Source organism: Hyperolius riggenbachi, chromosome 12 (genome assembly GCF_040937935.1).
Source record: "Hyperolius riggenbachi isolate aHypRig1 chromosome 12, aHypRig1.pri, whole genome shotgun sequence".
NCBI lineage: Eukaryota > Metazoa > Chordata > Amphibia > Anura > Hyperoliidae > Hyperolius > Hyperolius riggenbachi.
The window spans coordinates 149,517,692-149,543,662 of NC_090657.1; the positions used below are offsets into that span (position 1 = coordinate 149,517,692).

A 25,971-nucleotide genomic window follows, 5' to 3' on the forward strand; every position below is an offset into this window, starting at 1 on the left:
AGGACAGGGTTGAGGAACACTGCTTACGCGATGCAATGCACCGGAAGTCCTCAATTTGCTGCACGGTGATGCTGGAGCATCCTCTCGTTGGTGTCCAGCATGCATGGTGACGTCCGACAACCGAAAGTCATGTAAGTCTATGGCCCCGCACATATTCGCGTGCTGCATTTTCGGAATGGTATCAGGAACGGAGTGCTAGAGAGTATCACTTTCTGCTTGGATTGCAGCCAGAAGAGAGATTACTGTGAATTGCCGGGTAATCCCCGAAGGCTATTTTTTAGTATTGAGGTGCGATGCTATCATTGTACCGCAACGCTGATTAGCAATGTGAAATCACAACCTCAAAGTCACTTTGCTTTATTCCTCCAATCAACTTCCCAGCAGCTGCGCTCAAACTCCAATCACTTCCAATCAGAGATACAGTAGAAAATACTAAAAAACACACACAGCGCTCAATACAGTTTTAACATATCAAGATCTCAAACCACGTGCTGCACTCCAGCAGGATGTGCCACCACCAAGGAATAGGAATGGGAGATCTCGCCCCAAATGTGAATGCGTTTACTGACTGGATGCTTGCCACTTTGCATATAATATATACATCTCTGTTAAACCTTGCTTCAAAAACACCAGGCCAGTGATCAATCTCTAAAAGCTTTAATTTATCCACAAAACTTTTACCTCCAGCCCATCTGCGATCAGTAAACCCGCACTTCTGTATAGCTTGAGTGTCGGCGTACCTGCAGGCTTCTACCCAGGGCCGGATTTACCTTAAGGCACTATAGGCACATACCTACAGGCACACGATGATGGATAGGCAAGCTCACTCTCCTTCCCTAGTGCCTCTCTTCCTCCATTCCTAAAGTCTAGGGTGCCAGGACATCTGTGCCTATTGGCTCCTGTAATTTAAATCTGGGCCTGCTTCTTCCTACTTGTTTCGTTATGCTGGGAGTCATCAGGTGCTGCATAGAGAAGCATATTTAAATAACCTACATCTGAACACAAACAAATTTATACACCTATTAGAAACGGCATGCTACATCAATCTCGTATACATTATCCTATTTTAGTTTTTGGAGGTAGAAACTACGTCCAGGAACCTTGCGCGCGCTCCCGGCCCGCGGTTCGTTAGCCAGGCAATCAGTGAATCGGGCTATGGTGCCCGATCACTGATTCCTCTTCCCCGCTGAAAAAGCGACAGCTTCTCTCGGAATCTGCGTTTTTTCTGGCTGTTGCCTCCCCCATGCGTCTCTCTAAGCATATGTTACGCTTAGAGTGACGTCATGTAAACAAACTCATGGCCGCCATTTTGTGGCCAAAAAGTAAAACTATAGCTAAAAGTAAAAAAAATATAATTCAAACACACATTTACATTATAAATCTCTTGTTTACATCCCACCCTCCCAAAACTACCCAAATAAAATGTTTAACCACTTTACCCCCGCGCGTACGTATTTCACCGTCCCTTTTTCCATCCTTTAACCCCCAGGGACGGAGAAATACGTACTTTCCGCGCCGCTGCCCGCGCTCCCGCTCGTAAACACGCCGCCCGCCGCTAGTAAACACGCCACCGCCCGCTCGCCCGGAGATCAATGAACGGGAAAATCCATTCCCGTTCGTTGATCTCAGCCCCGCAATGATCCGCTGCCGCTCGGCTGAGCAGCGCGACCATTGTGGGAAAAAAAAAAAGTTCTCAGCCTCTTTCTACTTCCTGCAAGCGTCCTTCCGGACGCTTGCAGGTCGCATAAACAAAATGTTACTGTGGCCATCTTGTGGCCAAATAGTAAAACTACATCCAAAGCATTTTTCACATAGAAATAAATTAGTTTAACCTTCCTGGCGGTAAGCCTGAACTGAGTTCGGGCTATGCCGCCGGAAGGCACCGCTCAGGCCCCGCTGGGCCGATTTGCATAATTTTTTTTTTTGCTGCACGCAGCTAGCACTTTGCTAGCTGCGTGCAGTGCCCGATCGCCGCCGCTACCCGCCGATCCGCCGCAATTCCTCTCGCCGCGGCCGCCCCCCCCCCCCAGACCCCGTGCGCTGCCTGGCCAATCAGTGCCAGGCAGCGCTATGGGGCAGATCGGAGTCCCCTCTGACGTCACGACGTCGATGACGTCGGTGACGTCATCCCGCCCGTCGCCATGGCGACGGGGGAAGCCCTCCAGGAGATCCCGTTCTTTCAACGGGATCTCCGGATCTCCGATCGCCGGCGGCGATCGGAGGGGCTGGGGGGATGCCGCTGAGCAGCGGCTATCATGTAGCGAGACTTTGTCTCGCTACATGAAAAAAAAAAAAAAAAATTTTTAAAAAAAAGATTTGCTGCCCCCTGGCGATTTTTTTTGCAAACCGCCAGGAGGGTTAACACACAAAATTAACCCTTTACCTCCCACACTGCCCACATTTTTTTTTCTTGTAATTTAAAAAAAAAAAATTACAATTAAAAAAAAAAATACATAAATAGTTACCTTAGGGACTGAACTTTTTAAATATTTATGTCAAAAGGGTATAACACTGTTACTTCATAAACTATGGGCTTGTAATTAGGGATGGACGCAAAACTGAAAAAAATGCACCTTTATTTCCAATTAAAATATTGTCGCCAAACATTGTGATAGGGACATAATTTAAATGGTTTTATAACCGGGACAAAAGGGCAAATACATTTCATGGGTTTTAATTACAGTAGCATGCATTATTTAAAAACTATAAAGGCCAAAAACTGAAAAACAATAATTTTTTTTCCTATTTTCCCATTAAAACACATTTAGAATAAAATAATTCTTGGCATAATGTCCCACCTAAAGAAAGCCTAATTGGTGGCGAAAAAAACAAGATATAGTTCATTTCTTTGCGATAAGTAATGATAAAGTTATAGACGAATGAATGGAAGGAGCGCTGAAAGGTGAAAATTGCTCTGGTGGTCAGGGGGTAAAACCCCTCAGTTGGGAAGTGGTTAATATAGAAAAACAAAAAACATTACAATAAAAAAAAAACATGTAAATATTTACCTAAGGGTCTAAACTTTTTAAATATCAATGTAAAGGTGAAATATTTCTATATTTTTTTTTATTTTAAACTTGTAAATAGTGATAGATGCAAAACGGAAAAAATGCACCTTAATTTCCAAATAAAATATTGTCGCCATAGATTGTGATAGGGACATAATTTTAACGGTGTAATAACCGGGACATATGGGCAAATACAATACGTGAGTTTTAATTATGGAGGCATGTATTATTTTAAAACTATAATGGCTTAAAACTGAGAAATAATGCATTTTTTCCGTTTTTTTTCCCTTATTCTTCCTGTTAAAATGCATTTACAGTAAAGTGGCTCTTAGCAAAATGTACCCCCCCAAAGAAAGCCTAATTGGTGGCGGAAAAAACAAGATATAGATCAGTTCATTGTGATAAGTAGTGATAAAGTTATAGGCTAAAGTAGTGATAAAGTTATAGGCTAATCAATGGGAGGTGAACATTGCTCAAGTGAAAACGGAACGCGAATGGGTTAATAAAATGTGAAGCAAGGGTCAAGTATACATTTTGAGTATAATAAAACTAAGACTTTCAAACAATGACAAAATCATGTCAACATTTTTTCCCCACTCTTTAACTTTTTGGCAGAAAGCATGCAGTTTTGTGCATTAACCTTCCTGGCGGTTAATTTTTTTTTCAGATGGTGGAAAAAACCTATTTTTTTTAATTTTTTTTGTTTTGTTTTGTTTCATGTAAAGCTACCAGAGTGGTAGCTACATGAAACACCACTAGAGGGCGCATGTGGCCCTCTAGTCCGATCGCCGCCGGCAACAATAGCAAACAGGGGAACGCGTATATAACGCGTTCCCCTGTTTGGCTTCTCCTGTCGCCATGGCGACGATCGGCATGACGTCATGGACGTCAGCCGACGTCCTGACGTCAGGCACACCCGATCCAGCCCATAGCGCTGCCCGGAACTCATTGATCCGGGCAGCGCAGGGCTCTGGCGGGGGGGGGGGGGGGGCTCTTCAGCCGCTGCGTGCGGCCGATCGCCGCAGAGCGGCGGCGATCAAGCTGTGCGCGCAGCTAGCAAAGTGCTAGCTGCGCGCACAGCACTTTACTTTGTAAAAATCGCCCCACCAGGGGCTGAGATATCTCCCTGTGCGGCATAGCCCGAGCTCAGCTCGGGCTTACCGCCAGGGAGATTAAAGTTTGTGTGCAAATGTTTGCATCCAGGTATCCAGAGCATGCAAAAAAAATGTCACCGCAAATTTTAACGCAGAAAAATGCATGTGAAAAAAAAACTGAACCCTGCCTTAGAACTGCTCTATGAGCCCAACTCGTCCATACTGGTTTCAGCTATTTTGCCTTGGATGAGTCATCCATACCACCAAAGAGGTTAATGTATACGATATAAAAAGCAGAAAACCGAGCGCCCAATATAGTGTAGTATGTATTGGAGAATGGGAGAGAAAATGTGAAACTTAAGTATTATACTTACAAACCTGGGTTACCTCCAAGGTAACCACTGTAGAAGCAGGTGGGGAGAACAAGCCTGTCACCACTCAGGACTAAGGCCACATACACACATCAGACCATAGTCTTTTGAAAATGAAAGATCAGACCAATTTTACCCCCTTCCATGTAGTATAAGAGCCATACCTACACAGTCTATTCTATGGAGCTGAACTCCCCATCAGACAGAAATCTTTCGAAGATGCTGCACACAAAGATGCTGTAGAGACACAAAAGATCAGTATCTGCAAAAGATCTGTTCCTGCCAAAGATCCGTTCCTGCAAATTGTATTCATAGTCTATGAGATCTGCAGATCATCATATACACCTTGTTTAACTGACATTCATCTGCAGATCAGACAATCATCTGCAGATCTGAAAATCCATCCTGGTGGATCTGATCTGCAGATGAATGTCTGTTAAACAAGGTGTGTATGAGGATCTGCAGATATCATAGACTATGAATGCATTTTGCAGGAACGGATCTTAGGCAGGAACAGATCTTTTGCAGATACTGATCTTTTGAATGTGTACAGCATCTGTGTGTGCAGCATCTTGCAAAGATTTCTGTCTGATGGGGAGTTCAGCTCCATAGAATAGACTTTGTAGGTGTGGCTCTCCTACTACATGGAAGGGGGTAAAATTGGTCTGTGATCTTTCATTTTCCAAAGACTATGGTCTGATGTGTGTAAGAGCCTTAAGACGTCGCTCTCTGTAGATAGAAGAAAAAGGAGGGTGTAACACCCTTCCACCAAGGGTGGATATCTTGATATATAGAGAGATCTACAGAGGGGCCAGAAGGATAAAAATCACTACAAACGTTCAAAATGTTAGGGTGGCGGTGGTGGACCTGCCAGCCCCAAAACAGACACAACTGCTGTTGATTGAAGTAAAACACAATTTATTCACATACCCCTAAAACAAGTGGCAACGCGTTTCGCAGGTCATCGCCGTCCTGTGCCACCCAGAAAGAGGGGAGGGAGGGAAAGGGAGGGCGGCAGGGAATCACTGCGGAGGGGGGCTTTGAGGAGCGCCCCCCCCTCGGCCACACAGAGCGGCGGCGATCAGACCCCCCCCCAGCAGGACATCCCCCTAGTGGGGAAAAAAAGGGGGGGAAGTCTGATCGCCCTGCTGCTAATACGATCTGTGCTGGGGGCTGAAAAGCCCACGCAGCATGGCGCAGGCAAATATCCCCCGAACGCGGTAAATCCAGCGCTGGAGACTTGGGCGCAGCAGCGCAGGAGACTTGGGCGCAGCCGGCGCCACCATAGGCCGTAATAGGAACTACGGCTATCGCAGGCACAGGGAGTAACTTCAGCGCCGTCAGAAGACGGACCTGAAGTTGCTTTTAAAACAATAATTCAGATTCCAGCGATTGCTGGAAGCCGAATTATTTCATTCCCCCCATGTCGGCCTGGAGGGGGAATAGTAATTAACACGGCCCGGACTTGTGCGGCAGCAGGATCAGCCATATACTGGCTGTGTCCTGCGCCCAAGTCTCCGGCGCCGTTCTCTCTCGTACGCAATATCCCATGGTCGTCAAGTAATTAAACTAAATACAAACGTTTTAACTCATACATGAACATTAAGGAAAATCCAAGTTCAAAATAAACTGTGAAGATAAACAATTTCATCCATCGTACTCCTGAAAAAGGTATTCATTTTTTTTAGAACCACCCAGTTTTAAAAACCTAAAAAAAAGTAGGTTTAATGCTACGGTATTGTCTCATATGATGATGATTCAGCTTTTCCCATAGTCTCACAGTTAGCAATCATGAGACCCCCAACAAGACAAATTCAGCAATCATGAGGCCCCCAACAAGACACGAGGCCCTCAACAAGACACATTCAGCAATCTTGAGGCCCCCAACAAATCATGTGAACCTCAACAAGACAAATTCAGCAGTCATGAGGCCCCAAACAAGACAAATTCCGCAGTCATGAGGCACATAAATAGACAGCATTTCACATAGGCAGATAACCCCCTTAATATGGTAGACGCCTCTCACCTGACTTCTGAATTCTCCTCTACTGGCTGCTGTGCCTGGCTGGCCTGGCAATACTGTTTTTGGCTGGATTGGGGATGACGTGTGGGCTGAAAGGCCTGGCAGTGATGCTGTGGCCAGGCTGGCGGTGATGCTGTGGCTGGGCTGGCTGGCGGTGATGCTGTGACCTGGCTGGCAGTGATGCTGGGCTGTGCTTGGCCGGTTGAAGTAAATGCTGGCCTGACTGGTGGTGATGCTGTGGTCTTTTTGACAGTGATTCTGGGCTGGTTTGCTGGTGGTGATGCTGGGCTGGCTGGCCTGGATAGTTTATGTAGTGACAGGTGCCCCCTAGTTTAGGTAGCGCCAGGAGCCCCCCAGTTTAGGTAGTGACAGTCCCCAGTATAGATGGCCAGGTCTATAGGGTATCCCTAGAATAGGTAGCCAGATCTATAGGTGTCCCCAGGATAGATAGCCAGGTCTATAGGCATCCTCAGAATAGGTAGCCAGGTCTGTAGGTGTCACACAAATAGAAAAAACTGGGTCTCCACCTGGATTTTAAGGCAGATTGGCCTGTTTATTGAGATACCACAGTGCAGAGCACAACGTTTCGGCACGAAGGTCTTTTTCAAGTGCTTACAGAACAAAGGGCCATATGCAATTCTCTTTTTCACCTGAGTTTTCACCTAGGAGATAATTTTTCATATTTGATTTTAAATAACTTTCCAGTACTTTTCAACTTAAAAAGTACCAAAAAGTTGGTGAAAAAGTACTATCAAAATTATTTTAATCATTTTCTTGCCTTCTGGGGGCTTAAAAGGCATTTTATTGACAAGTTTAAAAATATCACCTAGGAGAAAACACAGGTGAAAAAGTGAATTGCATATGGCCCAAAGTGCACAAAACTATTAAAAAGACATATACATTTACATAAATCATGCCCACACAGGGGCGGGCACAATGCTTAACGAGACAGGCCAAAATCAGTGAGTATTAGCTCACAGGAAACATTTTAAGCTAAATGCTTCATTCATTCCATTAGGGGTCAATGTTCCCAGGTCACTAATCCATTTTCTTTCCCTGCACAAAAGTAAGGTTTGTGAGTCAACACCTTCAATGCAGTGAACTTTCTCCAGTACGCACCATCTTAAGTCTCCCACCGTATGTCTACATTGATAGAAGTGTCTACCTATAGGAGATTAAAATTGATCGTTAGATTTTTTTGATTTTTCAACTTTGTAAGTTCTAATATTACTTCTACGGTATGTTCATTTAATCTTGTCCTAATATCACCAGTAGTCTGACCGACATAACCCATACCGCAAGGGCACTTCAGCAAATAAACGACATTAGTCGTTTATGAAAAATTGCCATACACTTTCAATTTCGTACCCTTAGTAGTGTGTCTAACAAAGTCACCTCTAATAATTGAGGACAATTCTGACAATTTAGACATGGGAATGTACCCTTCCGACGCAGAATGAACGTTTCGTTTCGAACTTTAACATCCCTTACGTCAGCTCTCACCAAGTGATCACGTACACTTTTCCCTTTCCAATACACAGTACAGGGGGAGAAGTGAAAATTCTCGCCAAAAACAGATCTGACTCTATCACTAACCATGCACTTGTCAGGCATTTCCTAACATCATTGGCATGGTTGTCATAGGTCAGAATAAACTGCACACCCTCTACATGTTCCTCTTTGTCTCTTTTGCCTCAGTTCTCTCCTGTCTAGTTTGAACACCTCTAAAGCCGTTTTTTCTACCTCCTCTCTCGGGTAGCCTCTCACTACATAGTCCTCAACCATCCTTCTGGACTGCTCTAGATGCCCTACATCACTAGAGGTGATTATCCTAGCTCTAATCAACTGACTCTTAGGCAAACCTTTTTTCAGAGCAGGAGGATGGCAGCTGGTGGCCAGCAAAGAATTATTCCTGTCAGTGCCCTTGCGGTACAGGTCAGTCACAAAAATATCATCCTCAATCGTCACCTTCACATCGAGAAAATGCAAACTCCTAGCATTATACTCCAGCGTGAATTTCAGTGTTCCATGGCAGGGATCGAGACCTTCAAAAAAATCAACCAACGACCTTTCAGGGCCTGTCCAACAAAAGAACAGGTCATCTATGTACCTGCAAAAACCCTTGTCGTAGCTCAAAAAAAATTTCATTATTCAAAATAAATTTGGTCTCAAACTCCACCATGTATACATTTGCTAGACTAGGTGCATATGGCGCCCCCATAGGAACACCCTGGACCTGTAAAAAGAAATCCTGACCCACTCTAAAATAGTTTGATTTTAGACAAAATTCCAGTAAGGTCAGAGTAAAAGACTGTTGATCAAAATTACCGTATTTTTCGGACTATAAGACCCTCCGGACTATAAGACGCACCTAGGTTTAGAGGGCAAAAATCAGGGAAAGAAAAAAAACCTACTAAACCTGGTGTGTCTATGGTGCAGGGGGGTCTTATGGACCTACACTGACTGCCAGCTACACTAGCTCCTGTTGCTCCAATAACTACCCTACATTAATCCTTGTTGCACCACTAGCTACGCTAACCAATCTACTGCTACTCTACACTAACTTACTCCTGCTGCCCCAATAAAATCATCATATTATCCCCTGCTGCCCTCTAAAACCTACACTAAGCTACAATTCCTACAAGCTACCTACACTAAGCTATAAATAAACATTTCATACTTACCAATGCTAGGGGAGAGGCATTCTGCTGGGCTGCTGACTGTTGATCGTGGGCTGCTGTTGATCCTGCTGCTGGGGATGTCTAGAGAGCGTCAGGGTCGAGTTCATGCTGTGATCAGTGGCAAGGATGCCCCCTTCTGCTACAAGAACTGGAGTCACGTGGGCAGCTCCAGCTGATGGCCCACGTGACTCAGAGCCAAGGATGTCCTCCACTGCCGATGTCTTCGTTCGGGGCCAGTAAAGAAGTAGGGACATTGTGCCGGAGGAAAGGACCATATGGAGCCGCTGCAGGAACCCGGAAGACTTGCGTCCATGCCCCTCAATACCCGCTTGAGACAGCAAGCACGCTGGATCCCAAGCCAGAGTCACGTGGGCAGCTCCAGCTGATGGCCCACGTGACTCAGAGCCGCTGATGTCCTCCACTGCCGATGTCTTCATTCAGGGGCAGTAGAGAAGCAGGGACATCGGTGCCGGTGGCAAGGACCATATGGAGCCGCAGCGTGGTGCCCGGAAGACTATCATGCTGCTACACACCCACAAGAGACAGCAAGCACGCCGGGTTACAAGTCGGAGTCACGTGGGCAGCTACAGCTAATGGCCCACGTGACTCAGAGCCACTGATGTCCTCCACTGCCGAGTGCCGATGTCGCAGTTCCGGTGGCAGAAAAGAAGCAAGGACATCGTGCCAGTGACAAGGATCAGATGGAGCCACTGCGGGAACCCAGAAGATGTACGTCCATGTTGCTACATATCCGCCCGAGACAGCAAGCATGCTGTCACAAATGCACAGGGCATCTGCCGCTCAGCTGCAGGGAGGAGGGACAGAAAGTAACCAAGGAAGGAGGAGAGCCGATGATTCGTGAACACGGAAGCAGGATGCAGGACTCGGAGCCCGCGGCTGAATAGGCGAGGGCTTCCAGTAAGTCCTGCACCCACTTGTGGGGGACATCTGGCTGCACATTCGGACTATAAGACGCACTGACTTCCCCCCCCCCCCCCCATTTTTGGGGGAGAAAAAGTGTGTCTTATAGTCCGAAAAATACGGTAGTCTCCCCCATTTCAGCGAAAGCTTTTCTGACTACTGTTAGTCCCTCCATTTGTGGAATGTTAGTATATAGGCTGACCACGTCTAAGCTAACCAAAAAAGTCACATTATCAGCCGCAAGACCTTCCAAATGCGTCAAAAACTGTGTATGAACTTTCGGGAGCAGATATAACACAGGTACCCTATATATCTCTTTTTTCAATGATGCTGCCAGTTCACTTGAAATTTAGACCATCCTTGAATGCTTTCATTAACAGGGCCTCAATATCCTCTTTCACTGCTGGGGAGGGGGCACTGGCCAGCTTCCTATACGTAGCTGTATCATTAATCTGTCTCTCCAACTCTGCCATGTAATTATTCTTATGCTAGGTACACACCATACAATTTTCTGTTAGATTCTTCTGTTAGATTTACCTACAACATGGGAAAAAAGCTATCTTGCAGGTAAATCTAAGAGAAAATCTAACAGAAAATTGTATGGTGTGTACCTAGTATTAGACTGGACAACCAATGATCCCCCTTTATCCAGGGCTGTGGAGTCGGTCCAAAAATCCACCGACTCCGACTCCTCTAATTTGCATATTACAATTTTGTTGATTAAAAGTATGTAACATGAAATTCGTCTCTTAACTGCCAACGCTTAGGAATTTTACAAGACCACTGAAGTGAGAAGCATATGTAGACTACTATATTTATTCCCTTTAGACTAAAACTAGTCCTTGGTAAGAGTACTTGTAAAAGGTACAAACCGGTACAAAGAACATCTATCAGGCCCTAGGCAATGTAAGTGTGGGTACATGTAAGAATGATGTGCAGGTACTCTGCAGGGGAATGAGATTGTAAATAGACAACACCTCTGTGTTCAATGTGCACAGCATTCTCAGTGGATTCCCTGCAGCTCTGTGGGGAGTGCATATGTAGAGTATAGTACTACTGTGTAACAAAGTAAACCTGAGACAGATGAAATTAAAGTTTTATACATACATGGGGCTTCCTCCAGCCGCCTTCAGGATAATCAGTCCCTCGTTGTCCTCCTCCACCACCTGTATCTTCTGCTATGAGTCCAGGTACTTGAGCCAGTCAGGCGTAGTGCGCATGCACACACTCCGCCGCCAGGAGCATACTACACCTGTGCAGCACTATTGCGCAGGTGCAGAATGTTCCTGGCTGTGGGAGCGGCATGCGGCCGGACAGCGCTGACTGGCTGAATTACCAGGACTCATAGCAGAAGATCCGGGTGGTGGAGGACAGCGAGGCACTGATTAGCCTGAAGGGGGCTGGAGGAAGCCCCAGGTATGTATAAAACTTTACTTTTCATCCGTCTCAGTTACCCTTTAATTTGTAGTCACCAAACCAAATTTTAATAACATATCAAATTATTTGATTTTATCAGCAAAGGGAGTGCATACATTTGCATAAATCAGCATCAATGCAGAATTATTTCCATCTAGTTGACCATCTCTATTTGTGACACAGCTACACATCAGGCTTTATTCTTACAGCATAGAAGTTATTTAGTATATATAAGAGATTCCTGTGTACACATCATATATACAGTCACAATTAGATATGTATATCTGACCTTAAAAATACGGGGACTGCTTTATTGAAGCAGCACAAGTAACTAATTTTGATTGGTTTATTTCATTTTTGTGGACTAAGCATAGCTATTACTGTATATATACATTATTTTTAATGACCATTATCTGAGAATTAGAACATTTTATCATATTTTCTATTTTAATTACAGTTACAAATTCATTAGGAGTCGGAGTCGGTGCATTTTTTCCCGACTCCGACTCCAGGCACCCAAAATTGCCCGACTCCACGACTCCGACTCCGACTCCACAGCCCTGCCTTTATATGCCTTTTTAAACACAAGTTGCGGGTCATTGCTAAGTCTCTGTAATGCCTGCCTCTCTGCAAGGGAGACATTGTGCATACTCTCATATTTATTACTTGCCCAGATTTTCAGATATATATATATATATATCTGTATAGCAGCTAGGCTGTTTATAGGCTTCTTCAAATAGTGCCAAACCTTCCATTTCAATTTCCTTACTAGCTTGTACACATCAACTTTCAAGTCAAAAAATGGTTGGCAAAACGTAGGGACAAAACTCAATCCTCTATTAAGAATAGACTTCTCTGCTTCATTAAACGTATGCCCACTAATATTAATCAACAAATCAGTCTGTGCAACAGTCTGTGTACTGAGATGCGCCCATGCTCTCTGCGCTGTCCGTCACAGTATGTAAATGTATGTCTTTGTAATGGTTTTGTGCACTTTGTTCTGTAAGCACTTGAAAAAGACCTTTGTGTCGAAACGTTGTGCTCTGCACTGTGGTATCTCAATAAACAGGCCAATCTGCCTTACAATCCAGATGGAGACCCAGTTTTTTCTATTTGTAGGACGAAGTTGCCCTGTGGTGGATGAGGGTTGTGACTGGTTGACTCCCTGGTGCTGCAAATATAGGGTTGTAGTGTTGAGCTATCTACATTGTTCTAGGTCTATAGGTGTCCCCAGTATAGGTATCCAGGTCTATAGGTATCCCCATTTTAGATAGCCAGGTATATAGGTGTCCCAAGTTTAGATAGCCAGGTCTATAGGTGTCCCAAGTTTAGATAGCCAGGTCTTTAGGTGTCCCAAGGATAGGTAGCCAGGCCCATAGGTGTCCCAAGGATAGGTAGCCAGGCCTATAGGTGTCCCAAGGATAGGTAGCCAGGTCTATGGGTGTCCCAAGGATAGGTAGCCAGGTCTATGGGTGTCCCCACGTCTCCCCCCCCCCCCCCCCTTCCCTCACCTTGGGGATCCCCCTCTCTCTCGCTTCCCCCTCCAGAATTCAGTGGTGCGGGCAGCTGCGGCGGGACAATTCTCCCGGCGAAAGCTCTCTCTCTCCCTCTCCCCACCGATGTGCCCGCCGCTCCCTCTTCTCTCTCCGTTGCCACCCCAGGGCAGGCCCTCCCTGACTTCCGGGTTCGGGTGGCTGGGGGGGCTGGCCAGGGGAGGGCGGATGCCACATTTTGCGCGACATAGGGACGCCCATGGCTGCGTGTACTGTCATGCTTATAATATTTTTATGGAGTAGTTTGAGCAGTTCAGTTGGTGCTAATTATTCTAATTAAACTGCATGTTTGTTCTCCAGATTGAAGTCTGTGGTGCCCAGGTGGGTCTTTTCATTTTTCTGGACATCATTAGTTGGTATTGTTACATGCTAGTTCTACATTGCGGTGGTGGCTGGAAAAAGGCAACATGCTGTCTGCACACAAAACGCATTTAGGCCCAGTGCACACCAAGCGGTTTTTGGCGCGATCCGCCGGCCGCATCCGCCTATAAAAACGCTTGTCTAATGTATTGCAATGGGATGGTGCACACCGGCGGTTTGCGGTTTTTGCCAAGCCGCAAACGCGCCTCCTGCTGCGCGTTTGCGGTTTTCGGAAGCGTTTCGTCCTCAATGTAAAGTATAGGAAAAACGCAAACCGCTCTGAAAAACGCTACTTCAGAGCGGTTTGCCAGGCATTTTTGTTACAGTAACTGTTCAGTAACAGTTTTTACTGTAACAATGTGTAGTCTGCTACACAAAAACGCACCCAAAACCGCTAGGTATGTTTAGAAAACCTCTCTAAACATACCTAGAATCGCTCTGAAATCAGCTCCCAAAACCGCTAGCGTATTGCGGATCTGCTAGCGGTTTTGGTGTGCACTGGGCCTCAGATAGAAACAGCCCATGATTTTAGTCACTTTTAATGTGAATTTTTTGTGTGCGGGAAATGCACATGACTGGGGCTCATAGAAATTTAGCCAGAGGCAGATTTGTAAACCCAACAATCCAGGTAATTCAAAAATTTAGAAATGCCGAAATGTGCAATGAACAGAATATGTTCCAAACCATATGTATTAAAAAGTACATCCATGCACTAGGTCTTTACCATTTGCTCTATTTAAAACTAAAATAGTTTAATTAAAAATTGTATTATTGATTTATAAAGTGCCAACATATTCCATGGCGCTGTACAAAGTAAAAGACAAACATGGGGTGCATAATACAGACAATTGTGTACACCAATATACAAAATCATTGGTGACAAAATCCAAAACGATACAGAATACAAAATACAGAATTGGTAATGACAGTGATAAAAGTAAAATGATGAATAAAATGTATAATGAATTCCAAGTCACAAAAGGGGGGGGAGTGCTCTGCCCTTGCGAGCTTACAATCTAAAGGAAGAACATGAGGACTCTTCAACTCCAAAGATGGTCTAGCCGAAGCTTAGACATCTGTTGTAAACTAGAGTGAGCACAGATCTGCATAGTTCACTTCTCCTGAGCTACATAGCTGCAGAGAATTAAAGGACAACTGAAGCGAGAGGCATATGGAGGCTGCCATACCTACCTCCCTCCAAGAAACAAGCAAATGATTGTTTCCTGTGATTTTGTTGCAAACATACACTGTATCATTATTTAAAGTTGTTGTTTTGTTTTTTTTTATTCCTAGAATATCTGCACTTTTACAAAGGGGCTACAAGATGAATGCAAAGGAATTCAGCACAGATCTACTGGTGCAACACAGATATGGCGGACTTTACATACTACTCACATAGTAAGAACACTTTTTTTTTTCTTTTTTATTGCAAATTGTATACATTAACCACAACTTCAAAAGCAGACCTTAATTGCTAAAATGGTTATTAGTTTCAAAGGTTTTTATTGATGATAACACTTTAGCTTAACAAGGAAATCACAAAATATCCCCACGCAGGGGGCAAAAGTTGTAGTTGCAAAAGTATTAGAGGAACAACATTGTTCAAATACTTAAAGTACAAAAACAACATGATAACCATGAAACGTGACTTTTAGAGTACTACCATGAATACAGCAAAATGTCTGAGCCCAAAGACAAAAAAGTGGTGAAAAAGGCCCGCAACTAGGGTCCACAGGGGTCAAGTAGAAAGTGGTGCAATATTATTCAAAGAATAACAGATACCGCAGACCTTTGTCAGCATAGTCCAACCAAGGGGTCCGAGTATTATCAAATTGAAGCACCTGATCCTCCACGGTTGCAATCTGTGAATCTTGTCAATAACATGATCAATAGATAGATAGGGTTTTTTCCAACAAGAGGCGAGATATGTTTTTGCAGAATTGACTACATGCTCAAGCATCCTGTGAGCAGGGTGTTTCATGCTACTCAATTTGTTACCCAGCAGAAGAACCGAGGGATTTGGAGTAAAAGTAATATGGAGGAGCGATGCTATCAAGGCAATAACTTAGGACCAGAACCATGAAACTGAAATGGTTATTAGTTTAGTACTGTGGGTTCGTAAATTATAAATTAAACTGTTGTTCCACACTTTCATATTATTAATAATAATAAATGGCCAAGATGATCCATGTCTATCCTTATAAATTCCATATGCATATTTTAAAATGTTTTTAATGTTGAAGGAAAGCATGAACCCTCCTGGCCAGTTAAGAAAATTGCTAGCGTTATGGAAGGCACATGGATTTCTACACATAATGAAAGCCTATGGTTCGCCTTTTTCAAAACGCACAACTTGCTACATATGCATGTCAAGAATACATAGGGCTTGATTCACAAAGCTGTGCAAACTGTTTAGCACGGGAAGTGGCGTGCGCGCGCAAAAGTCCGCGAATGCCACTTCACGTGCTAACTGTTTAGCACACCCGTGCTAAACAGTTTGCACGGCTTTGTGAATCAAGCCCTTAGTGTATTTCAGTGGAAAAGCAAATACAATACTGTAGGACATGTGATACTTTATTATACTACATTGAGAAAACGCACCAAAAAGCATGAAAACCGCAAATGCATTAAAAAAATGCACTCAAAAATGTAAAAAAAAATGCAGAAAACGCATGTTTTTCTGCCCTGCCTAGAGTGCTCCTAGCCTAAAGCGGACACAAAATGATCAGGTCTTGCACAGTATTAAATTGTATAATGAAATCCTATTTTTTCTAATTTTTAAGTATAAAAATCAATTGTATTACTTGCAAGACATTGCTGAATATTATTATTATTATTAATTAGTAGTATTTATATAGCGCCGACATATTACGCAGCGCTGTACAGTGTATATATATATATCTTGTCACTAACTGTCCCTCAAAGGAGCTCACAATCTAATCCCTACTATTGCCATATGTCTATATTATGTAGTGTAAGTACTGTAGTCTAGGGCCAATTTTAGGGGGAGCCAATTTACTTATCCGTATGTTTTTTGTTTCTTTACTAGGTTACAGTTTGTCCTTTTAAGTTTGGAATGTCAGTTAATAACATGCATGATGAGTTATATTTTTTTAGTATTTATAGTGGCAACATCTTCCGCAGCGCAGTGTATATAGTCTTGTCACTAACTGTCCCTCAAAGGAGTTCACAATCTAATCCCCATATACCATATTTATATGTCCATTGTAGTCTAAGGCCCATTTTAGGAGGTAGCCAATTAATGTATCTGTATGTTTTTGAGATGTGGCTGTGTTCTCCCCAGAAATTATTTCCAACCGGGTGACATGAAAAAGTAGCCGGGTGGGGCGAGATGAGAGAATGCAGGGCCAGTGATTCTGTGCGCAACTCTGCTCACAGCATAGGGGGTGGTGAGCCGCTGACGGCCGGGTGCTCACCAAAACTAGCCTGGCGGAGCATCTGGCTAAAAGAGCCTGGGGAGAACACTGTGGGAGGAAACCGGAGTGCCCAGAGGAAACTCGCATAAACATGGGGAGGATATTCAAACTCCTTGCAGATAGTGTTCTGGCTGGGATTTGAACTGGGGACCGCTGCAAGGCAAGAGTGATATCCACTGCACCACACTACGCCTGTTATTGAAACATGCTTTAAGAAGAAAATTCCCATTCTAATGAAAGCATCTGTAATCGTGCTCAACTTGCATCACTCTTTCTTGGATGCACCTCCATTTGACATTTCAGATGACTCCCTCGCTGTCTTATGGTCGTCATTCTAATTTGAACTACAGGGTCTCCGGGAGATGGCATTTCAGCCTGCAGAGAAGTGAGAACTCCCCCCCCCCCCCCCCCCCCCCCCCCCCAAACCTCATCACCTATGTGTTCATGTGACTAAAGTGGGCATGAACTCCAAATGATGGAGATTGCAGGATTTTGCTTAGGAGATGAGTAAAGTATTGGTGCAACACTTGTTCTGCTGGTTTTTTGCTTTTAATTAACACATTGCAACCTGAAATGGAGACCCGATCAAAAATATTTTTTCCAGCCGCATACCGTACTTTTAATGCAGCTAAGAATGGCCAAGTAAATAATATAATCATAACAGTTCAGAATAAAAAAACCAAAAACATAATCCCTGTAACAGAACTATTCAATCTCAGTCAGATTGGATAATGACCGATGGTGGGCTGCAGGGTTAGTCATTCCACAGGTTTTCAGCAGGGTTGAAGTCTGGTCTCTGTTTAGGCTACACTAGGACTTTCGCTTTCAGCCCATGTGTGATCAATTTTGCTGTTGTTGTGTCCTTCTGATCATTTTGCACGGTGGTTTCTATGGGCAATTTTGTAGCACAGGGCAGCAGGTTTTCCTCAAAACAATTTTTCCTCCAGTCCATTTTTTCTTCTATCATGAGAAAAAACTCCAGTCCATGTTGCAGATAAAGAAAACTGTTACCACCTCCATACTTTCCGTGTTATTTGGATGGCGAGTTATATTGATTTCCCACTGCATGTACTATTTTGTGTTGAGGCCATGCAGTTCCTGTTTGGTCTCATGAGACCATAATACTTTATTCCATCAGGCCTCAGAACCTTTAAAATAGGTTTTAGCAAACCTCTATTAGGCACATTGTTCGGTCAACGAATGTGGGGTCCTGGTGTGCCTACTTGCACTTACCCAAATGTTGCACGACACCGAAGCATCGTCTCCGTTGCTCCGGCACTACACTGCACAGAAATCTTCTTACACGACTTGAAGGGGCGGAGGCATGCTGGAGACAAATGAGTGCAGGGGGTGGAGCTACTTGAGCCTGGGCTCGCTTCTGCCTCATTGGCTGCCCGGCCCTATGTGATGTCTGCTGCTGTGCTTGAAATCATTGGTAGCTCCATCACGCCTCTGCCGTCTCCATGCCGGTAAGAGAGGACTTTTGTGTGATGTGGCGCCATAGCAAAGGAGACTCCGCTCTTGCGTCCTTCCACATTCCGTCCGCGCCCTCCGTGCCGTTCCGCCCGGTCCCCGCCGCTCAATAGCCCCCCGAATGGCTCCCGACCTTACGGCCCGGGACGGGCTCTCCTGCCTGTACGAAGATGACTGCCGGGGCTGGCCGCGGCTGGGCAGTCCACATAGCTGCGAGTGCGGCTGCGTAGCTCTAGGGCCAACCCCCGATCGGCGGCCATCTTCATGCAGGCAGGAGAGCCCGACCTGGGCCGTGAGGTCGGGAGCCGTTCGGGGGGCTATTGAGCAGCGGGGACCCAGCGGAACGGCACGGAGGGCGCGGACGGCGTCCTCTGTGCCTTCCAAACTGATGCAGGTATCTAACTTTTTTTTTTTTTTATACATTTGGCCTCGAAGTCCTTTTAAAGTGAACCTCCAGACTAAAAATTGACTCAGCAGCACTGAAAAGGCCTGGTGTTTCTTTAACAGTTTCACAGCATCAGAACTTTGTTTCTCTTATACAAGTCTCATTTTTAGCTGCACAGAAGAAAACTGCCTGGGCAGTTTTCCCCTTATGCTGTGCAAAGCATGATGGGATTTCTGATGTTCTTGTTCTGCTGTTTTGGTGCAATTTTTTTTTTTTTTTTTTAACATTTTGAATTTGACATTTGAAGCCTAGTGTGTGCAGCTGGGAGGGGTTATCAGGATACAGAACAGTTGGAACTGTGTCTCCTGCTCCCTGTCACCTCCTTTCAAACAAAAAGATGGCTGCCCCCATGAATCACAAACATTTGCCTGTTCTTTTAAAACAGGGTGGGTAAGAGATTATATTACCTATCTATTCTAATTAACATAACTAATGTAACTTAATAATAGTATGTTTGTTTAGGCTGAAGTTCCTCTTTAAGGAGGAAAACCCATCTCCGCTTGGGTCTGCAAAGTTCCACAGAGGTTGCACTCCTGGTAGAGTTCATAGTTCCTAGGAATAAGGGTTGCTCAAAACGAACAACCTCCACGTGGAGGTGTGATAATTATAAATGTAAAACAATGGAGGCACTCAAAAAAATATAAAAAGTATAGGTATGGTAAGCCTGTGCTGAAGTAGAACATGTAGTAATCAAAAACTCGATTGAGATTTTCAAGTGTTCATTCTACAAAAGGTTCAGATGTTTCTTGGGTATCTCCTGCTTTAGCTTGTCTTTAAAAACTCTCAAAAAAGTGTCTCTTAGCCAAATTGTTGTAGACTTTAGCACCTCAATGAGTAGTAGACTTGAGGCGCTCAAGTCTACTACATTTTGACTTTTGAGGACTTTTTAAAGTGAGTCTGAAGTGAAATAATCCAGATACTTGTCTGAGAGTGAAGGCTCTGGATCCTATAGAGCCTTCCCGTTCCTCTCATGGCCCGCGTTCCAGCTGGGCTCCCCCATTAGCAGTCTCTGATCGATGGGGCAGAAACTGCTCTCTGCCACTGCGGGAGGCTTCAGAAGTCTTCGAGAGCCCGAGTGCTCCATACTGCGCAAGCGTGCGCACGCTCTCCTTTGCATGTGCAGTACGGAGCCACTCATCTTTGGGAGCTCTTGTGCTACCGAACCATGGCGCAGCTGGGAATATGAACGGAGGAGCCAGGGCTGGAATGAAGGGATCGTGAGAGGAGCAGGAAGGCTCTATAGGACCCAGAGCCTTCCCTCTTCTTAGGTGAGTATCTGTTTTTTTTTTTTCTTATTTCGCTTCAGACTCCCTTTAAGCTTTCCAGACCTCCGCTTTTTGTATTGTTTTATATCTTTTGAGCACCTCCACCATTTTACGTTTTATAGCTACAGATTTGCTGATCCCAGTTTAAAAAAAAAAATGTTTAACAGCGTTTCCTTTTTTCTTCGCTGGTTGTAAATTGTCTCTTATTTATCCCCATTGTTTGCTGAAGTGGTAATTACTGGTTTGTCAGAAGCCAGTTTTTACTGTAAATTATAGGCGTGACAGAATTTTTAAGACACTTATGGTGCCCATACACGATGCAATAAAAAAGTTTTTCCTGTTTATTCGATCTAAATGATCGAATCAAATGAAAGTTGAAAATATTTTTTTTTTTTAGATCAAGAAATTCGAACGATTATCCCGTTTTTTTCGAGAAAAATCTGGTCGGACATGCTGGAAAAATCTTTATATTCGTTCTAACGGAATAATCGAACTAAATTACCTAATCGAAAAAAATGAAAAATTGTACCATGTATGGGCACCTTAAGGCTATGCTTAAAGTGGCTGTTCCCTGTAAAAGCAGGTACAGAAAGGTCTCACCGCACCTCATGCACTCGCATAGAGTGAAGCATACAGTTATTGAAAAGTATGCTTCACAGTTACTGTTAACGCACGCATTTTACAGTGATGTACTGCAGCACCCAGTGTGTCGGGATGCCACCCATTGTGAACGGGCCTTAATATATTAAACTGATAAAACCTATGATTCACTTTCCATTGGAAAAATAAGTGGTATTTCTGATAGGTTGTGGCATTCTCAGACTTCTGAGTAGCTGAAACCTTCCTAAAAGAGCTTTATAGCTTTATTTTACTGAAGCCACAGACGTATGTAATAAAACCTAGTGGTTGTCGGGGCCCATGCCAATGTCAGATGTTTATTTTCTGCTTGTCTCCTGTAACTATATATATAAAACGCTGTTGAACCAAGTGTTTCACTCCTGATCTTTATGGCCGCAGTAAAGAGGTCTCAACATCTTAAACCAAAGTGCGTAAAATAAACAGGCAGTGGTGCGTTTGTGGCCATCTCCAGGCCAGACTCAAGTTTGGTCACCGCAGGTGACGGAGAAAAATGCTAAATTGGAAATTCTCTCTCTGTTTTCTGCATTATTACAAAATAATTGTGGCCTGGGTTTAAGGGTCAGTAAACCAAAATTGCAGGTTGGTTCAAGAGGTGTAAAAAGAAAACAAACATATAGTAATTGTGACAGTTTTCAGTGCTTAAAGCAAACCATTACTTAAAATGGTCCTGTAGATGCTAAGTGCTAGGCAGGAGTGTATATAACAGTTTGTAGCCTCACCTCCTCCACAGGCCTGTCTGCAGTGCTGAATGAGGTCATCCAAGCCCAACTCCCTTTGCTAGGCTTATTATCCCTCATAGGGCTTGATTCACTAAGACAACTAGAAAGCTTATCAAAGTTAACACGCCTTATCAGAGTAGCACAGCAAACTTATGAGTAGCCTAGCGAGCGCTACATACCCGCAGGGGCTCAGGGCAGGACGAGTGGAGCTCTCGTCAATGCCAATTAGCAGTCTTAAGTTTGCTATGCTACTCTGATAAAGCATGTTAACTTTGATTAGGCTTGTTAAATTTGATAAGGCGTGTTAACTTTGATAAGGCGTGTTATTTCTCTTAGTGAATCAAGGCCATTGTCACAAATCCACCTGCCCAAAGCAAACCAGAAAAAGTTATTTCCTTATAGGCAAGTATTTGAAGTCTATGACACCGTAGGTCATGTAAATAACGAAATATTTTATTAAGAGCTCGTATCGCATTGAAAGAACAACTAAAAAAAAAATTTAAAACCATGTGGTCCAGGTTTACTTAATAATCCTAACATTTGTATAGCGCTTTTCTCCTGTTGGACTCAAAGCGCTCAAGAGCTGCAGTCACTAAGGGTGCGCTCAAGGGGCCACCTTGCAGTGTCAACAAGTCTTGCCCTAGGATTCTTACTGATCAGGTACTGACCCTAGCTGGGATTCGAACCCTAGTCTCCCATGTCAAAGGCAGAGCCCTTAACCAATACACTATCCAGATTTAGGACTGGGTAAAGTTCTATCCCAGTTATAAAAATGAGCTGCATATGAGTTCTATAGAATGGAAAAAAATGACCTTCTCCCTACTCAATCAGGAGAAGCAGTTTGACAGTCTGGTCCACCTGGTATGTTCAATTTTCACCTGCCTAACTTTTTCTAGGGCTCGTTGCCCCATCCATTTATACCCAAATGTAGTCTGAGTTATGCCTTTTCCTTACGTTCCTTGAAGCTTATGCGTGTCATGTATTTGATGTTTTTTGTAACTTAAATGACTGGCAAATTTGCATGGTTTGTAAAAAATAAATTGTATTTTGCTCAATAAAACTATTGTGGAAAAAACAAAAAGGAGAATCATACATGGGTAGAAAACTATGCGAAGGTAGTAAGCTACTCAGAGCTGAGAAAAATAGTATCTCAATCAGCAACTATAGTACCTCCATAGTGAATTTTGTCCAAAAAGATGGTTCTGGTTTAAGTGCAATGTATAAATATACATTAGGGGAGGCTAGTAGGGGTAGAACATTCTGGGGCTGGGAAACTGGTTGGTTTAGCCTAACGCGATAGACTTTCATCCAGAACTCAGTTGACCAAAACGCTTAAAAAGGAACTCCAGTGAAAATCATGTAATAAAAAAGAGCTTCATTTTTACAATAATTATGTATAAATGATTTAGTCAGTGTTTGCCCATTGTAAAAGCTTTCCTCTCCCTGATTTACATTCTGACATTTATCACATGGTGACATTTTTACTGCTGGCAGGTGATGTCAGTGGAAGGAGAGGCTGCTTGCTTTTTTGACAGTTGGAAACAGCTGTTATTTCCCAGAATGCAACAAGACTCCTACAGTGTGATGCCAGAACCATTGTCCTGACCTCCCACTGTGAGAGGGGTTTCCCCACAATATCAGCCATACAGAGCCCCCTGTTGATCCGTTTGTGAAAAGGAAAATATTTCTCATGGGAAAAGAGGTATCAGCTACTGATTGGGATGAAGTTCAATTCTTGGTTACGGTGTCTCTTTAAGCCGCCAGAAAAGAAAAATACTAGCCTTGCAGGTTTCACAAAGCTATATTTACAGTGCATTATAATGTATGTATTTATTCATAAATGCATAATTTATCATGACATTTATTACCGTATACAGTAATAAAATGGCTTTGTTAAAGAGACTCCGAAGCCAGAGTAAAAATGGCTTTTTGCCTTCTATTCATCTGAGGCATGTTTGCCCCTGTTAAAACGCCGCTATCCCGCGGCAGAACGAGGGGTCTTTACCCTCCAAATACCCTCCGCGGTGCCCGGGTAGTGCTTCCTGTAGAGGCAGAGCTTTCAGCAGCAGCTCTGCCTCTACACGCGTCTATCAGCGCGGATCTCCGCCTCTCCCCCGCCCCTCTCAGTCTTCCTTCACTGAGAGGGGTGGGAAGAGGCAGAGATCCGCCGACTGATGGACGCGCATGGAGGCAAAGCTACAGCCGAAAACTCTGCCTCCATGAGCAACAAAATCCACGACCAAGAAAGTCGTGGATTTTGCAGGGGGGGGGGGATTTAGGGGGTAAAGACCCCTCGTTCTGCCACAGGATAGCAGCGTTTTAGCAGGGGCAAACATGCCTCAGATGAATATAAGGTAAAAAGCCATTTTTAATCTGGCTTCAGAGTCTCTTTAGGTTTGGATTTGTCTTAATTTCTTAATTTGTTTTTAATTATCATATTTCAAAATTGATACTTTTATGGTGATGGCATAGTAGGAGGTATAGTACAGTATTTGGGCCTATTTTTAATCCAAAGCAAGCAAAAACCTTTATCTGGCAAATACCAATCCCCATAGGTGCCGAATAACCAAAATTGTACTGTTTAGCTCTTATTTTCCCAAAGATAAGAAGCTATCCATTTCTTTGAGATGAGCAGACATGTTTTCTTGTACTTTTTTGGAACTGAGTTTGGACTTAAAGAGACGCTGAAGCGAAAAAAAAAATATGATATAGTGAATTGGTTGTGTACTATGAATAATTACTAGAAGATTAGCAGCAAAGAAAATATTCTCATACTTTTATTTTCAGGTATATAGTGTTTTTTTCTAACATTGCATCATTCTATAATATGTGCAGATTACACAACACTCAGCATTCAAAATGAGTCTTTCAGAGCAGTCTGTGAAGTAATAACCTCTCCTCTAGCAGAGGAAACGTAAACAGTTTACTTACAGTTGAGATAATAAAAGTCAGATAACGGCCCTCTCCACGACTAACTTAGTCGGAGAGCTTAATGGCTTGTTTGCATAGAAATAACAACTGGAGTTTCTCAACTCTTCCTGTACTGGAAACAATTACACTGATGTATCTGATCTTAATGTTTTATTTCTTAGCTGTACTACACATACAAATCATATCATCATTTTTTTTTTCGCTTCAGTGTCTCTTTAATCATTGTTTTTTAATTGGAAGACCTATTTAATACCATGGTGTCATACTTTGTTATGGTAGTTCTTGGGATGGTTTGTGCACGTTTTTGTTTTGAATTAATTTTTTTCCCGTTTTTAGAGCAATGCAACAAAAGATGAACTTCGGCCATCAGAGGAAGAAGTGGGTACGTTCACAAAGATCATTGAGGCAATGGGATTCACTGGACCACTGAAATATAGCAAATGGGTGAGATCATTTTATCAGTTCATTAATATATTGTTGTTTTTAAAATCCATAAAGAGAACTCGGGGCTTGAAATTTTTTTTATAGTAAATGCTAAATAAATACCTCTGGACCCTCCTTTAAAGTGTAACTGTCGGTCATTTAATAAAAAAATCAGATCTTTATTTTTATCTGGTAAACCAGTAAAAGGATGCTAACCAGGCAATCTAAACGTTAAAATCACTATTACTTTTCTTGTTGAACAGAGTAAAAGAGACGAAAAGCCCTCCTACTAAAAAGCAGTGCTTGGAGTGATTTGCCTTCTTAAAACAGAAGGAAATTTGCAATAATTCAGCTAAAAGTGAACATTTGTGGTTACCCACAATGCACCACTACTGAATATGCAAATTATCTCTTTTCGCCCCTGTAACCAAAGCTCACATCCAGAACCGTTGGGTGTATAGCAAGCCTGTCACGGATGGTTGCGGGGCCGCAGGCGCGTCCTGTAACCGCCTGTGAAGAAAAGCGATCGCACTCGATTCTCTGCATCGATTGCGCTTCAAATCGATACAATCTGGGTTGAGTGTGTAGGGGCAGCTGAAGTCTTTTTCCCAGCAGAGAGATAGCATCAGCCTAACTGCAGGATGGCTCTTTTGATATGCTAATGAGCCTGGGCCCAGAAGAGTCCCTGGCTTCAAGCTGTGCTGATGGCCCATCCATCAGGTAGAGGTGGCAAGCACCATGACAGAAGCAATCTAGAGTGGGAAAACTCAGACACCCCGGCTCCTTCCCCCAGCAGGGGAGCTGACATGTGGCTTGCTGTTGCCAGCTTCAAAAGAACCTCACCTAGGAATGACCTGCTATCAATCCCAAATGTAGATCATATTCCATAAACGGCTATATGTGTCATATTTTCTGTGTTGCCAGGCTGGCAGACCCTCCAAACTAACAGAGCATGCTTGGCCCTATCTGGCGCTGGTTCTGAAGAAATTTCAGACCATTCTGAGGGAAAGACTGCCAGTTAGGCAGTTTGAAAGTGCCCTGCTGATACCACAAGGGTCCCACCCCTCATGTTTGGTATCAGGCTGCTGGGTACATCGAGGCAGACCTGAAAATATTAGTAAATCTGCCCTGACCTGTACGGTTCTGTGAGATAGAGCCCATAAATGGTTAAGGTATGATTTCTGGTTCCCAGGACAAGGGGAGGGCTCATCT

At 43.6% G+C, this 25,971-nt stretch overlaps 1 protein-coding gene across 1 annotated transcript in view; it reads left to right on the forward strand.

Moving 5' to 3' along the window:
- UQCC1 (ubiquinol-cytochrome c reductase complex assembly factor 1) overlaps positions 1-25,971 on the forward strand; it is a 255,738-nt gene that overhangs the window by 47,667 nt on the left and 182,100 nt on the right. Inside the window, exons 3-4 of the mRNA XM_068263909.1 lie at positions 14,721-14,825; positions 24,673-24,780. Of these exons, the coding sequence (XP_068120010.1) occupies positions 14,721-14,825; positions 24,673-24,780 (213 nt within the window). The remainder of the gene's footprint in view (positions 1-14,720; positions 14,826-24,672; positions 24,781-25,971) is intronic.